A 17,780-nucleotide genomic window follows, 5' to 3' on the forward strand; every position below is an offset into this window, starting at 1 on the left:
ACGGCTCTGTGTATTCTCCACTGGCTGTCATAAAAGCTGTCAATATGTGCACCGTCTCCACGGAGAAAACACAGAAGCAGAGGGTGTTTCACAGAAAGAGGTGGCGGCTTAAAGTGTGGAAAGCTCATTTTATTTTGAAGACCAAGTTAGTCTTTGTGATGCTGCTGAACTCCATTTTGCCTGCTCATAAATGTGTTATTGCTGACAGTTATTAAAGTTTATGTTCTGCTCTCTAATCAATTACAAACCTGAGCAATTCCCAACACCTGGTTTTGGTAGAATGATGGTAGGATCATACACAAATCCATTCAGTGCCTTATCACATCAATTTATCACGAAAAAAATAAATAAACAGAATATAAAAGTAGACAGGGCTAGCTTGTTAACCGTTTTATAATCGCAATAAATCATTTCAGAGGATTGTTTCCTGGTCTTCTCTTGGGTCAGTTGCCTTTAAAGACATTATTACGCAACCAGAATGTGAATGAGTGAGAGCAGGTAACAACACTCCTACTGTAATTTGTTCCCCTGAAGCCACTGATTCTATCAATGCATTTTAATAAAATGTTATTTAAATGGTACCAATTCACAAGAAGGCATTTGACCTTATAAGGTGAAGACCAGAGAGTGATCTTGACATCAGTGGAATGCAAAAAGCAAAAGCATCATCATGAACTGCAGCCATTTATTTGTAAAAACACACTTAAGGAATCGGATTTCTACAACTAAAAAATGCAAAACGATAAAAATTAAAAACAAAACAACAAACAAAACTCAGTACTCCTTGAAACTGACTATTTTATTTCATCACGTGCAGCTTTTAATTTTCTCTCTCGTGACTAGCAGAAATGTCGTTTGAACAGAGTAAAGCTAGGTTTGATTCTCAGCCTGTTAGTGAATTTGGCCAGATTAGCAGCCAAGAGTTATTGCTTTCTGACCCCTGCAGGTGATGCGAAGAACAGAACAACGCTCTACGATGCCCGATATGCTCCTCGGCTCTTCAGCAACATGTAAAATAGAAAATAGCGCAAAGCAGAAAGCAATAAAAGCATAAGCCCTGCAAAGAGTCAAGGTTATTTGCAAAGGTGTGCTCCATATGCCATTTAGAGTGGCGATAAAGTGCAGGACGGACAGCCTCTCTTCACATGTTGCCTCCTGTGAGATTCCTGACACCCCTCCCCCACCCATCACCTTCACTCAGTACCAGGTTGAGATGCAAATGAGGAGACTTCACTCAGGCAAGTCTGCTGGACCAGACGGAGTGAGTCCCCTTGTCCTCAAGACCTGTGCCCCCCAGCTGTGTGGAGTCTTTCATAAACTGTTTATGCTGAGTCTGAGTCTGCAGAGGGTCCCGGTGATGTGGAAGACATCATGCCTCGTCCCAGTACCAAAGACGCCTCGTCCCAGTGGCCCCCAGGATTACAGGCCCGTGGCACTGACCTCCCACATCATGAAGACCCTGGAAAGGCTCATCCTGGACCAGCTGCGACCCATAGTAAGACCACATCTGGATCCCCTTCAGTTCGCTTATCAGCCTCGTCTCGGAACAGAGGACGCCATCATCTACCTGCTCAATCGTGTCTACACCCATCTGGACCAGCCGGCGAGCACTGTGAGGGTCATGTTTTTTGACTTTTCCAGTGCTTTCAACACCATCAGGCCGACCCTCCTGGGTGATAAGTTAGCAGCGATGCAGGTGGATGCTTCTCTGGTGTCCTGGATTGTTGATTACCTGACAGGAAGACCACAATATGTACGTCTCCCACAGTGTGTGTCTGACAAGGTGATTAGCAACACAGGGGCACCACAGGGGACTGTCCTCTCCCCCTTCCTCTTCACCCTCTACACCACAGACTTCAGCCACTGCACAGAGACCTGCCGTCTTCAGAAGTTTTCTGATGACTCTGCGGTGGTTGGATGCATCAGCAGGGATGATGAGACAGAGTACCGGGCTGTGGTCGACTCCTTTGTCACGTGGTGTGAGCAGAATCATCTGCAGCTCAACGTGGCAAAGACCAAGGAACTGATCGTGGACTTCAGGAAGACCAGGAAACACTTGACCCCTGTTTCAATCCAGGGGGTCAGTGTTGACATTGTGGAGGACTATAAATACCTTGGAGTACACATTGACAATAAACTGGACTGGGCTAAAAACACCACAGCACTTTACAGGAAGGGCCAGAGTCGTCTCTATTTTTTGAGGCGACTGAGGTCCTTCAACATCTGCCAGAAAATGCTGAGGATTTTCTATGAGTCTGTTGTGGCCAGTGCGATCCTCTATGCTGTTGCATGCTGGGGGAGCAGGCTGAGGGTCGCAGATGCCAACAGACTTAATAAACTGATCCGTAAGGCCAGCAATGTTGTGGGGATGGAGCTGGACTCCCTCAAGGTGGTGTCGGAGAGGCGGATGCTGTCCAAGATAAAGACAATGTTGGATAACACCTCCCACCCACTCCATGACATGTTGGTCAGCCACAGGAGCTCGTTCAGTGAGAGACTGAGATTACCGAAAAGCACCACTGAACGACACAGGAAATCATTCCTGCCTGTGGCCATCTCCCTGTACAACGCATCCACTTAACACACTGTTTGCTGCTACAGCTACACATGTTTCTTTTCCAACTATTTATTTATAAGTGACTTATGTATGTATGTATATATATGTATATATTGTACTATTCTTAGTTAGCGTATTGTCTGTCTTGTCTTAATGTTGGTTTAAAATGGAGCACTGTAACAAAAAATAATTTCCCCCAGGGATCAATAAAGTATTCTGATTCTGATTCTGATTCTGATTAATGTGCCATGACGCTAACGCATACAGAAAATCCATGGCACTGATTTTAGGACTTCAAGAGATCAATATGTCAATGACAACTGGAGCGTGACTGGAAAAGCACCGTTCTTAGTCAAAGGGACGCAGAATGAGAGAGATCAAACACAACAAATGAGCACGCTTTCAAAGAAGCACAAGTAGAAGCGAGACAGTGAGAAAATGCTGAAAAACAGAATCCGTGTTAACAAGTAATAAGTAAAACATATATGTGTCAGTGCACCAGTGGGGTGTCCGTTTCCAATAAGCTCAATATGAACAGCAGGATGGGCTCACAGTGGCTCTTCAGGGTGTCAGAGTGCTCTCTCTGTGGCCTCTTGTTTGCTGCATTAAAAATTAATGTGAATCCAGTTGCACGTGAGACACAAACTAGCAGGTATTCCAACACAGGCCATGTCTTTGTGTCTCACAGTACGAGTCATCTTCTATTCCTGTATGTGAAAATGCAATAACAGCGTAACAGTGTTTGCTTAATGCATGTTTGATCAATTCACGGAAATGGACACCACACAAAACACTTTCCTATTTGGGCTTGTGAAAATGGGGTCGCAGTGTCAGTGCTCTGCATCCACCGACAAATCTGTCTACGGCAACGTCTGTCTGGAAGGCTTTTAAAAAAAGAAAAGGCATTTCTCCCGTTTGATCTGCTTGTTTTCAGGCCAGCGATGCACTTTCTTGACATCTGCATCATACATTCAGCATTTCCCAGTACAGCATTAAATATTACCAGATTATTATCTGAACTTAAATTTATGTGATCATTCCTGTCTACCTGGACTGAAGCAGAAAGTACCAAGCTGAATTTCCTAAGACCTGGTGGAGAAGTGGAGCATGTAAAAAGGATAAACACATTTAAAACTGGACGATTTTTGTTAAGATCAACCTATTTTATTTGTTTTTTTCTAGGTTCAAATTGATTCTTATTATCTTACACTCGGCATTAGTGAGGCTGTTTTAGCTCTGTTCCCTCTCCATTTAGACTGACTGACTGGTTGTCCATCTTAAACATAAGCTTTTAACAACATATATATATCTATATGAAAAAAGGGAAAACTAATAGCTTTAGTGGAAGCATTGTACTGTAAGCATAGAGTTTAGATTATTAGATATATTAGATAATATTAGAATATTATGAACATTATTTAACACATAGTGAGTCAGAAAGGTGACTGAAGATCATGGGAATCATCCAGCAGCCTACATCTACTGCAGCATAATTAAGGGAGGATTCAGGGTCACCTGATCCAGCCCTAACTATATGCTTTAGCAAAAAGGAAACTTTGAAGCGGGAGACAGATAGTGTCTATCTCCTGAATTAAGCTGGTTCCACAGAAGAGGGGCCGGAAAACTAAACGCTCTGCCTCCCATTCTACTTTTAAATACTAAATATATAAGTATATATACTTTAAATATATAAATATATAAGGATTAACACACAAACGTAGCCCTATACCTCTACAAACATATAAAACCATATTGTATTATCTCATAGTATATTTTGTCCTAACAAAGAGGAGAAAATCCAAACAGACCAGAATGAGAATATTTTGAAATTCTTCAAATTTACTTGAATAAATAATGACAATGGCTCATATTCAGCGTTTTCTGAAACAAAGAGCTCTACACCTGCACAGACTCTTCCTTTAGCCATTCTCCACCTCTCCATCAGCTTTAATGACATTCAACCAAAACGGCACTGAACACTGTTGTGGCTCATGTGGAAGAAGCAATTACAATCTAAAATCCTTCAAACTGAACAGTCGCACATTTACAAGAACAAACTGCAAAGCTACCTTTTTTTAAGTCGACCTTAAATACACAACAAACAAAAATAGTTACAAGTTTACACAACATGACAAATTATAGAATCTTTGTATTTTACCTGAATAGTGCTGAACCAGCTGCTGCAGTGTTTCAAACTGAGCCCTGGTAGTGATGTAGTAGCCGCCGCTGTCTAGCTTGCGGATCTTATAATGCTTGACGTGGTCGCCCTTGAGATCATCCCAGTCCCGTATGGATAAGGAAAAGGCACCTGAGGAAGACAGACCAGGAGGTTCGAATCACTGAACACCAAGTTCCCATTCAACACTTCAGTACTCACTTCTACCCATCCAGTTCTGCTGCTATTCAAAAAGCAGAGGCTATCACACTACACTTTTACTACAAAAGTCTTATGAGAAATATGAGAGCTTAGAAAATACTCCATGCGTTCTACTTGTGATTACACCATCAGGCAGCTGTGAACACTTCTTACTCCTAAGTAGTAAATCTGTCATGGCATAAACACACACACTTACAGGTCGATGTGTGTCAGTGTGTCTGTTTTGTGGTTTTTTTTACCCTTTGTGGTTTCACTTTCTCGGATGAGATAGGTGCCTCGAGGGTTGCCAGTAGACAGTAGCTGCCTCTCTGCATCCTTACGGCCCAGTTTACCAAAGTACCAGCTGCAAATATAGGAAAAGAAGTCAAACACAGACACACTGCAGTCACTGTGTTCAAGTCATGCATAAGGTCACATCATAGTACTACTATTTCCAGGGGTATTGCCAAAAATGGTTCTGACAAGGAATCAGAAAATCCCGGACAGTATCGTGGAGCTTTTTAGTCTGATGATGCTAAAAGACTGTTAAGATAAGCATAATTCTCAAGAGGCCATTCATTTGTCCAACATTTGTCCAACACTGTTGGACAAATGAATGAGGCCAAAATGTGTATGATAGCACTGGAACACGGGGTTTGCGATGTCATCACTGAGAGCCCTGCTGCCAGCTGACCTTTTAACATTATGTAACACATGATGAAATCAAGTGATGATGAGACGGTCAACACTGATATTATGGATGGAGAGTAACACTGACAATCTACATTCCTACATTACATATTTGTTTCGAGTATCACAACATGGCAACTAGAGGTGGGAATCACCATACATCCCACGATACGATCTTATCACAATACTTAACGCACGATATGATATTATTGCAATTTTTAAAAATATTTTGCGATATTCAGATTCTGTACATAAAGGTAAACTTTATCAATATTCATTTTATCTAATATCAAAGTCTCGCACTCAGTCTTTCTCTCATTTCAGTCAGTTTTATTGTTGACAAACTGAACGGTTTGTATTACAGTCTAGTCCAACTTAACTGAATGCAACCATCTGGTACAATTATAGCTATTCTGAACTATGCAATTTATGAAAACTATGCAGCCCATTCAGCAACTGAAGAATTTGAAAGTAAATTAAAACAAAATATAATTTTACATTAAATAAAAAAGTTTTAAACTTAATTAAAATAAAACATGTCTTAAATTAAAATAAGTAAACTGTCATGTTTATTGCTGCCAAAAAACAAGTTAAACACATTTGGACAGTGAAGGAATGTCAGGATTCTTGCTCAGAAAAAGGATCAACATGCTCTGAAGTCACAGTTCCAGTCCACAAAAACTTTTTTTGTAACAAAATATCGATTTCTGCTGTCCCTGTATCGCTACATTATTAGCAAACAAAATATCACGATACTACACAGTATTGATTTTTTCCCCCCACCCCTAATGGCAACGTGAGAGCAATAATTTGGAAAACGATTCGTGCTCAACACTACCCAGCAGCTGTCTCTGCTCCCCTCACAGATTTCTGAGTGCCCTTTCAACTGATGGATGTACTACAACCCTAAGCTCCATCAACAAGAGCATCAATTACTGCTTTGTTAGCTACATTTAACTACATTTTTTATAGAAAAAAATACACTGCTCAAAAATCTTAAGGGAACACCTGATCATCACAGTATAAGTTAGTCAGTTAAACTTTAGGGATATCAATCTGTCCAGCAAGGATGCATAAACTATTGTGAGTGGATTCTAAATGCTTTGGTGTAAATGAAAATAACAACAGGTACAGTATAAAATCATCAACAAGACTGTCACGGTCCTGGGTCGGTGACTCAGTGGTTTTGTATTTTTGAATTATTATATAGTTTCTGAGTTCATGATTTGTCCCTGCTAGTCTCCTAGTTTTTGTCTCAGTATTTCTAGCTCCCTAGTTTTTTAGTATTTGCTGATTTCAGGTTTTGTTATGTGCCTTCCCTGTGTTCCGTGTTGTGTCTAGTCTGTACCTTCCTGTCCCACGTTTCAGGTTCATTGTGTTAAGCTTACATGTCTTGAGTTCAGCCTGTGTGTTTCCTGTTTTACTTTGATGGTCCTGGTCCTTTGTCAGTGTAGTCTGGTTTACTTCCTGTGTCTCGTTATGTCAGATTAATCCCAGCCGTGTGTTCCTCCTGTTATGCATTCCTGCCTCGTTACCTGGTGTGTATATAGTGTGTGCTTTCCTTTGTTCAGTTTGATCGTCTGCGTTTCCTCCTGCATGTTATCATCCTCTGTGGTTCCTTTGGATTACCTCTGTCCTCGTGTTTCCAAGTTTTCTAGTTTCAGGTTTGCGTTATCTTAATGCTTAGTTTTGGTTAGTTTTCTCTGTGCCACCTGTTTGTACTTTTGTTCAACCATCAATAAAGGCTTTTGTTATCATCCACCTTCGTCTCAGTTTGCCTCCACTTGGGTCCTCAGCCTCATTCCTTCCATGCCAACTGCCCCGGCAGACGTGACAAAGACAACCTCCAACAAGAGATCGTCGTTCTCTCCTTGTCCCCCTGACTCAATTTTCTTTCGTTTTTTGTTTTCAATAGGATCCTTGTCACTACTGGTAGCATGAAACAGTACCTGTAGTCCATTCAAGTTGAAGAAGTAGTCTGGCTCTTTTAGAAAGGCACATAGGGTTTTCTGCATCTCCTAATACAGTCTCACAAGTGTTCAGGAGTAGCAAGAGACATGAGAAGAGCTGGGCAGGGATATATACATGCATTAACCCTGAAGCTGGACCAGTATGTACTTCTTTGTGTGAGCAGGGCATCATTACCAGAGCCCTCCAAAATGACCTCCAGTGATCTACTTGTGCATGTTTCCCAACAACATGTCAGAATCAGATGCTATAAGGTTGACATTAGTGCCCTTTATCAGGCCCTGTGCTGACAGACCAACACCATATAGTTTGAATGGCATTCGCCAGAGAACACCAGAACTGGCAGGTCTGCCACTGGTGCTTCATTCTCTTGTCCTATGTGAGCTCGTTAGCTTACCACTGTATGAAAATGCTTCTCTACAAAGCTAAATGCACAAGAATAATATAATTCTTCACAGTGAATTGACTGAATCTTGATTCAGAAAAACATCTGTGTGGAAGATTACAATAATCCAGCCGTTTGATGTCTGAATCAAACATAATACTCTTTATAGTGTCACATAAATGCCATTTTATAAGGCCAGTAGAAAAGCTTGCCTTGAGTATAAAGTATAAACTGTTCCTCTCTCCTGAACTTCCTTTCTCAGAAGGTTAACGTGCAGCTGTCAGTCTGAAGCTTCACATCCACTAATCTCAAAGTACTTCAGAGCACATTCTCTATGAAAGTCAGCGGGTATGAACAAGTGCACGCTCACACACATATGCTACTTACTCTTCAGCCTGGATAGAGTCCACTGGAGCCACATAATTACTGGGAATGTAGCCGCTGCCACCGGTAGTGAGGGAGCGAGCATCCCACCAGTCCCCTTCACTGAAAGACAAAAAGAGGAATAGGGTGAGGAAAGGAGAACATTTATACAACTTCATTTTATATGAGCTGACATGCTCTGGTCCACTCACTTGTGCAACATATATAGAACTCTATAATCCCTATATAAGTTTAAAATTAAGAAACAGCTAAAAGAAATGCACGTTATCAAAGAACAGCTCAATGAGTTCAGGAGAGCATATTTTAGCCGCTGAAGTAAGAACATAATGACGATATAATAAAGATGTATTTTTTTGAAGGTGTATATTATTATTTCCTCATCATCAGAAAACACGTTATAAAAAGCTGAAGCTGGTCCTGATGTTTCCTAACGAGACGAGGAAGAAACTGAGATTCTGGGTTCATCCAATCCTCATGAGAAGGCAGCAGCAAGGAGACTTTCATGGTTTAAACCAGGAGTTCGAGTTAAAGCACCACATCTGGAAAAAAATTCACAGAGGCTGAGGTGAAATAGTACTATACTAATAATTATAATATATTATAATAATTCAACCAGGCTGCATTTTGAGCTACAAGTACACTCGTTGCCAAATGCAGTCATCTGATTGGTCAGTTCTGTTTATTTAGACCTAAAAAATCTGAAAACTTGAGCTTGGCTTGGCTCAAAAAATGAAGTGTTCTATAATGTTCTACTAGAAATAATCTCCAAGGACAAGCACTATATCCCCCAGTCCTCTGAAATGTTTGTTGAAAAACTACTGCTGGCCTCCAAGTTCTTAATTAATAATAAATGGTAAAATGGTAAATGGCCTGTATTTATATAGCGCTTTACTAGTCCCTAAGGACCCCAAAGCGCTTTACATATCCAGTCATCCACCCATTCACACACACATTCACACACTGGTGATGGCAAGCTACATTGTAGCCACAGCTGCCCTGGGGCGCACTGACAGAGGCGAGGCTGCCGGACACTGGCGCCACCGGGCCCTCTGACCACCACCAGTAGGCAACGGGTGAAGTGTCTTGCCCAAGGACACAACGACCGAGACTGTCCAAGCCGGGGCTCGAACCGGCAACCTTCCGATTACAAGGCGAACTCCCAACTCTTGAGCCACGATCATCCCGCATAATAAGCAATCAATTGTAATCAAATAATAATTAAAGTTCTAAAACAGACGTCTTGATATGAAGACTATAATGTCAAAAAGGAATTTGACATTAATAACGTCCTGCACTATAGTTTCATAAGTAGCTAAATCAATATTTTTGACCCATATTAAAAATATAAAGACAAAGTATGGAGATCACAAAACACTGAGAGGTGGAATCACACCAGTAGTTTAGAGTTTCAGATTGGATTTGCCAACAAAAGTAAAAATGTACTGTAGTACAGCGGTCCCCAACCCCCCGGCCTCGGACCGGTACCGGTCCATGAGTCGTTTGGTACCGGGCCGCGAGAGTTGAGGCTCAGGTGTGAAATGTATGGTTTTCAGGGTTTTTATCGGTTTTCAGCGTTATTTTGTTATCGTTTTTATCATTAACTCGGTTTTCCTGGGTCTTTTCACGTGTGTTATGAATAAATCTTCTTTTTTCCGTACCAGTACTAGTTTTATCCGCGACACCTTAAAGGCCGGTCCGTGAAAATATTGTCGGGCATAAACCGGTCCGTGGCGCAAAAAAGGTTGGAGACCGCTGCTGTAGTATCTAACAATGTACCCTTCGTCTCTCCATCTCTGTGCTAAAACCGTGCCTCACTGACATGCTGTACCACTCTGCACTTATTACTATCATGTCCCTTACACACTGGGAAGGAATGGCTTTAGATGTGTGTGAGTTTATCTATGCATGAGAGAGAGGGTTATAAGACAGAGAAAGAGACAGAGAGAGGGGAGTGGAGGAAAGGGGAGGAGCGCAGAGGCGTTGCTGAGCCTTCATTTATTCTGAATAAAGCCATGATGAGGATTGCCTGGGGACGACATCCCAGGCAGAAACAGACACGCTTCCCTTTGTTCAGAGGGGATCCCTTGGGAAGGGAGGGAGAGAGGCACACATGAAGTCTCAACAATAAACCTTCTGAGGGTAAAAAGTATGCAGCAGTAAGAGGATGTGTTTTTCTGTGTAATGTCGATATGTGTGTTTGCATGGAACCGGGGAGGCATAAACAGACGGGGTGGGGTGGGCCCCAGTCTGTCCCGCGGCCTCTTTTGTCTCCTGAAACAAACCCTTTAAACCAACTCTGCACCACCACAAAAAGACTGAAAACAACAACGAGAGTAAACAAGGAACCTCCCTCCTGTCTCCAAATGGATTCAAATCCTCTTTCCCTGTGGTGACTGCTGATGAGAGTATAATTAAATACAGCACTGTGTCGACTGAGACGAGTGGTACAGACGGCCATTCACACCACAGCACGTTTATTCATAGCCTGTGGTCGGATCAGAACAATTCAAGTTGAATTTACTAATAGTGTAATCGTGTAGTGTAGGATTCTTTTTCTTTATTATGTCTGATGAAGCTACACAATAACATGCTCAATGGTGGCTTACAAAAAACCTGAGCTGAAGGGAGTGGCTTCTAAACATTCAGAGATGTTTCCTTTAGGATGCCATCATGTAACACAAAGGAGACACATTGCCTTCTGTCAGCTGAGACTCTCCCAGAACTAGTTTGTTGCCCAGGCAGGCGGGGGCATCTGTTAGTCACTGCCAGCTCTGACAGGCTAGAGCAGACGAAGGCTTTAGGCAATTTTACTGCCTTTCTCCACCAGGGGTCAGTGTGGGCAGCTGAAAGGAGCCCTGACCATACTTGAGGCGTGGGTGGATGGAGAGAGGTGGAAAGGAGAGAAGTAAGGGAGTAAAGATATAGCAATCTATGTTTCATGCTGGGGAGAAAGACATACAGAAAGGAGGAAGAGGAGGGAGGTTGGGGCTTTAATGACACTTTTTTCCTGCTCTGGCTGGAGCCCTGGAAAGGCCGAGGTGTGTTGTGGAATGTGCAAGACAGCGGCTAAGTGGGTGTGGCGAGAAGGAAGGCTAACCTTGTTGTGCCATAAGGCACTCATGTATGGACAAGAGGCTGAAAATGAAAATGAATCAGAAGAAAACTCACATGGGAACTGCATTACCTTTTAACAATAGAGGCTTGTGCTTGTTTATAATATAGTATCAGTAAGACCACCAATACAAACATCCATGTTACTAAAATTAGCAGCACTGACTCACTTCTACAAGGAATCACGGGGAATTTGTGAACTTCTTTCCCATTTTTGACCTAAATTTAGTCTCTAAGGTTTATATAGATTGCTCCACCGTTAGAATTTACTTAGAATTTTCTCTGAAACCAAAAAGATAAATTTGTGCAATTTCCACATTATTTCTAACAAACTACTTCAAGCTGCTGCCCGATTAATTTGACAACCCATATTAGCATGTTGATTTATTTATATTTATCAAGGACAATGGAAATCAAGATTGTAAAAGCCAAAAGCTGAAAACTTAGCGGTCCACCCTCTTAACTCAATATGGTCACTCCAAAACCAGTGGGTGACAATTACCATTTATATACATTGATCTCAGTCAGGGAAAGCAAGGTAGCACTACTTGCCCAGTGAAATCAAAAAATAAACATCAATTTCAAAGCAAAAGATTTCTTTCCCTTTGCATCTCAAACAGCGCTCTTCATCATAGCCTGTCTCATCTCTCTCCGTCTCTTAAAAATTACTGCCATATTGTTGTCGCTGGAAGCAGCCTTAACTCTGAATGACTATGAGTCCAGTGAAATCTGAAGTGTGTCTCATTTCTGCTGGTGTATCTGTCCTGATTTAAGCTTGTCACAATGTAAAGTCAGCAGCTTTTTCTGGTGTCTATGTGTGAGCATTGTGGATAAACCTCTCGTATTTGACAAGAAACTGATAAGAGACAAGAGACTAGCGAGGTAGACAAGCTGCTGCTGGCTCTGCTTTCACTGCTCTGAGATCAGTTACCATCTGCACCTACTGTTAGCAAGTAAACAAGCTTCTGTGATTTCTCATCTTTGCATATAAGTTTGATCTTATTAGCCTTATAAGGAAAACTGAAGTCAATATCAGTGTTATACACTATACAGTGTTATATACTAGATTGATAGAAACTTTGTTTTCATGGTTGCATTCTTCTTACAAGTAATAAACCCAACTTTTCTCTGAAAAATAAATATTCAATTTTGAAATCCAGCAGCAATATACCAGCAACATAATACTGTCACTCCACTGTGTTCATGTGCTTAGAAATCACAAAACTAACAGCAACACTCACAGCCTACTGTTTAATTCTGAAACTATATGGGTCCCCTCTGCAGTGCTATTCTGCACATGTACTGAGCAACCTTATTACAATGAAATGTGAAGGAGAACAGGGTCACAGCGCAGTCCCAGCAGTGTTCATGCTCTCCTCAAATGTCAGTGCACTGCCGCAGGAACCCAAACAAACAGAGGCAGGCTGAGATGCAGCCGGATGCAGACACAAAGACAATGAAAACCATCAAGGATAGTTAAAGAGCTGGCAGATGATTGTGGCTCTTTTCTTGTTCAGTTTCACACACACACACACACACACACACACACACACACACACACACACACACACACACACACACACACACACACACACACACACACACACTTTGCTGCAGTTCTGCTGACTAGCAGAAAGGCAAGCCAACATGACTGTGGGTGTAACCTAGGCACTTCCTGTTCAGAAGGAAGTCTTGAAGTTACACTACACTCATCACTGCTGGTTGGAGATCCTGCTCCACCCTCTGTAAAATCATGACTGTCATATTGCTTGTTCAAGCCACCACTTTTACCTCATGTGAAAGGCTCTGCACCCTTTAATGCCATACCCTATGAAAAGCTGCTGCCAATTCTGGCTTTCTCAACCAGCTACTGTGGTCTTAGGTCTTATTTCATGGTTTGAATAATTGAGTTTTCAACGCTGAGGTTGCCAGAGCAGAACACAGCTTTTATGTTTCACAAACTGAAGCAGTAAAGCAGGCTTATTTTGGGCTCTTTCCTGCTCTACATTATGAAACCAAAACATTTCTTTTTCGTGTACAAGCTGCCACTTTCGACTCATCTGAAAACTTGTCTGCACCTCTCCAAGTAGCTAGCGCCATCTTCTCATAGACTTGCATTTCTCCTGAGTGTGGACAGACTGATAAGCAGCTGCAACTTACGTGCTGTTGATAATCTGGAACCTCTCTCCCTTCTTGAAGCTGAGGTCATCTTCTGTCCGTGCCTCGTAGTCATAAAGTGCCACAAAGAGGGTGACTCCTGCAGGAGGGACCAAACCATAGTGTCAGCGCTAGGAGGATTAGCAAGAAAATCAAGTTTAAAATTACACTCTGAACTGAAATGAGCTGCAACAACAGCTCCTTCACAATGAGGATAAAGGAACAACTGTGTGAAGTACATTGTATGGTAGCAGATCTTTTTAAACTTTTAAAATCAGAACAACATGACTTTTTAGATGCAACTCCTAGAAGGTAAAAATTAAAGATCTTGTACAAGAACTTCAGCCGAATGGGTGAAGACAAAAGCAGAAAAAATGGAACTATTTGATTGATTGTATACTATTGTATGGTACTAAGGAGGTTCTTAAAATATATTAAAACTATTTTTTGGTTGGCAGTTGGAACTGTTTAGCCTGAGGTAGTAGAGACTGACTGTACATACACTAGGATAGGTTCTGCTGTAGCTCCGTAATGTCCGTTCAAAGCTTTTTCTAACATAGTCACGATCCAAATCCTCTTTAACATGTTCAGTGTTGATGAGACTCCTTCTACACACAAGTACTGCCGTCACTTTCTGTGTATATAATCAAGTGCTCTTTGAGGATAGACTGTTAGAATGTTTAGCCCTTAACTCCCTTCGCAGCATTAATTTCACCGATAACCACAAAATGCTGAAGATTCTTGAAAGAAGATCAAGGAGGAGATACGATGCTGCCAACCATGGCTAAATTGGAAAGAGCGATGGACAACAGCACCGTCCATCTTTCCAGAGAGACATTGATCGATTGCACTGGGTTGAAGTCCAATGACTAAATCAGAAACAGACAAAAACGAGCTAAAAAGATACAAGTTCAGTTTCTGTACAATCATGGTGTGTGGTGGATGTGAATACTGGATCATCTGAAAGATAAAACATAAACATTGAAATATCAGATAGAAACCTTGTTTTATAATGGTTTCAAACCATCAAACCGACACGTCAGACACAAACTAAATCCACCAGCTTCCTGCAGTTTACCACAAGTTATATTTATGACCTTCTAATACCTTTGTTAATGCCACTATGGTTAAGCAATTTGACAAAGCAATAATATTTGGTTCATGTAGTTCATTGCAGGCTTGCCCATGTCCTTGTCACCGTGGAAATCTTGTATGTAGGCTATCAATTTAGGCTAATATGTTAGAGCTGCTTGACCTGGAATTGCTGCTTTTCACTGATTTGATTCCTTCTGTGCCAGGATCGAAACCCTTGAGCAATATTTTGAGATTAATTTTAAATTGTAATGTTAGAAGAAAAAGCTGTATGTTGATTCCTGCTTCTCAGGTCTTAGCATTCTGAATATTTGAAGACCTGATTTACCAGTTAAGTCCTTATTTTTAGATTATTGTCTTCATCTTTTTAAGGATTCGGGAAGGCTTTTAGTCTAAAAGAACCAGCGAGTCTTAATCATACAGATCACGTTTACTCTGTGACACTATATGCTTTATATTTGTAGACTAACTTTTGCAGAATCAATATTCTCCTCCACCAGTTTTGTTAATTTACCTCTTATCACAGATGTAAGAAAGAACAGTATCCTTTAAATATCTATCTCAGCACTGTTTTCTGACCCTTACACACCTTTTATAGAATATGTTATTGGATAACAGGAGGTCAACAATAAAAAGAGACTAAGGAAGAAAGAAATTCAAACTGGTACAGTAATAAAAAAGCAATAGAAGAAACAATCAAAAAGGCATTTTGTCTAGACACTGGCTCAGTCAAATTCTGGCAACATTGTGACATGGAGTGATCTTTGCTTACCTTTAATTGAAGCTAAAACCCACACAGAACTGCTAAAACTGCTACAAGATAGTTTCAAAGTGTTGGCAAAAGTTCAAAATTGACCTTACAAGCCAGAGCTCCTGCTTGCCTAAAGCAAATCCACCACTTCAATTAGATAAAGCTGACAGTAATGTGAATGTAGCAGCAGGGCAGCCAAAGGTCTGACATTGAATTGTCCAGTGACAGAAGCTTGAATATGGACTTACTTCAATCCAGCCTGACTCCCATCAGACTGGCTAAAACTCGAGATAAAGACCAGTGGCCTGCAAAACCTTTTCAGCCATGCCAGCATTATCTCAACGACTCCACACAGACAAGACTAAAAACATCAAGCTGGCTGAAATAGAGCAGAACTTGTTGTTTTCCCTTTCAAAAGCCATTACAAAGTGACTTTTATGAACAAATCTCGAATGCCTTTCTGCTTCTCTGTTTGTCACACCAAACTGCAATAATCCTGACAACAAGGCAGGTGTTGTGGAAAGTTCAACTGGAAAACCTCGCAATGTGTGAAACGAAAGCAGTTATGTAATGCTTTCAATGTCCAAATAACGATTCTACTGACTGGGACTGAGTCAAATGAATGCAACGACTTTGATAAGTGAGAGCAAAACAACCTGCTTATACAATATGAGTACTTATTAATACAGTGTGAAACCCTTACTCTGTCTTTACACTGTATTTGTAATGTTACTTATAACAGATACAACTTCGAAATCTAAAGTTGTTAACAGTAACATCTGAAAGGTTGAAACATCATTTTTATAACAGGCTTTACATGGCAGAATCTGTAATCTAGCTGTGTTTGTATTTTCTATAACATTTTACCACAAATAAAACAGATTAAACAGTTACCTCCTCCTAACCTGCTGATATCATTAGCTGCTATTAGCCCATTCTGCATCTATTAATGTGGGTATATAATGCTTTGATATTTGCTGAGTTTACCCATTTTTTGGTTAACATTACATAAAGCAGAAAATGATACTTGAGGTAATTTACAAACAACCCCATAATTTGTACAGAAAAGTAGCTGTAGCTCGATTGCACCATCTGGAGCACAGTTGAACACACATGCGAGTGGCATAATATGGCAAGTTGGTAACTACTTTGTGAAATACATTGATGGAAAGTTTTCCTCTTTCAATATTAGGTGAACATACTTCACGTAGATATGCAGAGAAAAAGCAAAAATCTAGTTCTGGTAAGTTATAGAAAGAAAATTGTTTTCTGCTGACTTTTTAGTGGATATATATAATGTCACTTACAGAGCGTGATATTTTATTAATTTCAACATATTGGCGGATGTTCTTTTTTCTTGAAACACATAAAACATAAAGGTAAGTGTAGTTCTTTATTGTTCCAAACACATATGCCACCAACAAGGAAGCCCTCTGGTGGACAAGCTATACAACGTCAACACACATAACATAGTTGAAGGGTGTTTCTTATTTCTTCTTTTTTTTTAATTTAATGGCTATTACTGATACTGATAGACTGACAAACAGATAATATCAAACAGACCATTTTTCAATGCTATTTGAATGATTGTCTTTCGCCAATTAAAAAACTACTGCAATGACGGAGATACCTCTTATGGGAGGTTAAAGTACAGACAAGAACATGTAAACAGCCATACGTTACCATACACATGCACGCAAAGCTCCTGAAAGTTGAACAAGAAAGTTGGTCTTTGAACTGGAATTTATCTTAACGACAGACAAAAACTTCTCTGATTATCTGGATGCTCATCTTTCTTCCACCATTTCATCAACTGTAACTGTAATGATATTATCAATAACAAATGATGGCTCCAGTTATGAAAATAAGACCCCAAATCAAATATTATCTTTTAACAGCTCGGAAATCCAATTTTAGTTTCGCTCCATTTGTCTCGCCTCGTAACAGGTCTCAGGTCTGAGACGACAGCAGCTGTTTGATGCTGTGGAGTGTTTGACATATGAAAGCTGAACAGGCAATTCTTTAGAGTCCACTTACACCGGCTTGATAATTCAAGTAATTTCTCATCAGAGTCTCATCAAACGGATTCTTTGTCAGGAGGCAGCAGTGATATGAAGAGGCTTGTTGTGGCGCTCTGGGTGATGGAACTGCAGATAAAGAGGACCTGCTGTTACTTATGTGAAAAACCAACACAGATGTGAGAGGAGACCTTTAAAAAGAGTGTTTGATTGAAACACTCGAGTTCTCCAACCGAACAACATCAACAAAACCTTCAAGCCAGAACAGCTGTTTGTGGTGTTTGAATGTTCGATTAGGTCAGCAGAGGTGA

At 40.8% G+C, this 17,780-nt stretch overlaps 1 protein-coding gene across 4 annotated transcripts in view; it reads right to left on the minus strand.

Annotated features, from left to right (window-relative positions):
- fynb (FYN proto-oncogene, Src family tyrosine kinase b) overlaps nucleotides 1-17,780 on the minus strand; it is an 89,139-nt gene that overhangs the window by 13,832 nt on the left and 57,527 nt on the right. For all 4 annotated transcript variants that reach the window (XM_080883274.1, XM_080883273.1, XM_080883275.1 and 1 more), the window contains exons 4-7: nucleotides 13,612-13,708; nucleotides 8,344-8,442; nucleotides 5,174-5,277; nucleotides 4,716-4,865 (exon numbers count right to left, since the gene is read on the minus strand). In XM_080883274.1, the coding sequence (XP_080739400.1) occupies nucleotides 4,716-4,865; nucleotides 5,174-5,277; nucleotides 8,344-8,442; nucleotides 13,612-13,708 (450 nt within the window). The remainder of the gene's footprint in view (nucleotides 1-4,715; nucleotides 4,866-5,173; nucleotides 5,278-8,343; nucleotides 8,443-13,611; nucleotides 13,709-17,780) is intronic.

Source organism: Rhamphochromis sp. 'chilingali' (assembly GCF_963969265.1).
Source record: "Rhamphochromis sp. 'chilingali' genome assembly, chromosome: 5".
NCBI lineage: Eukaryota > Metazoa > Chordata > Actinopteri > Cichliformes > Cichlidae > Rhamphochromis > Rhamphochromis sp. 'chilingali'.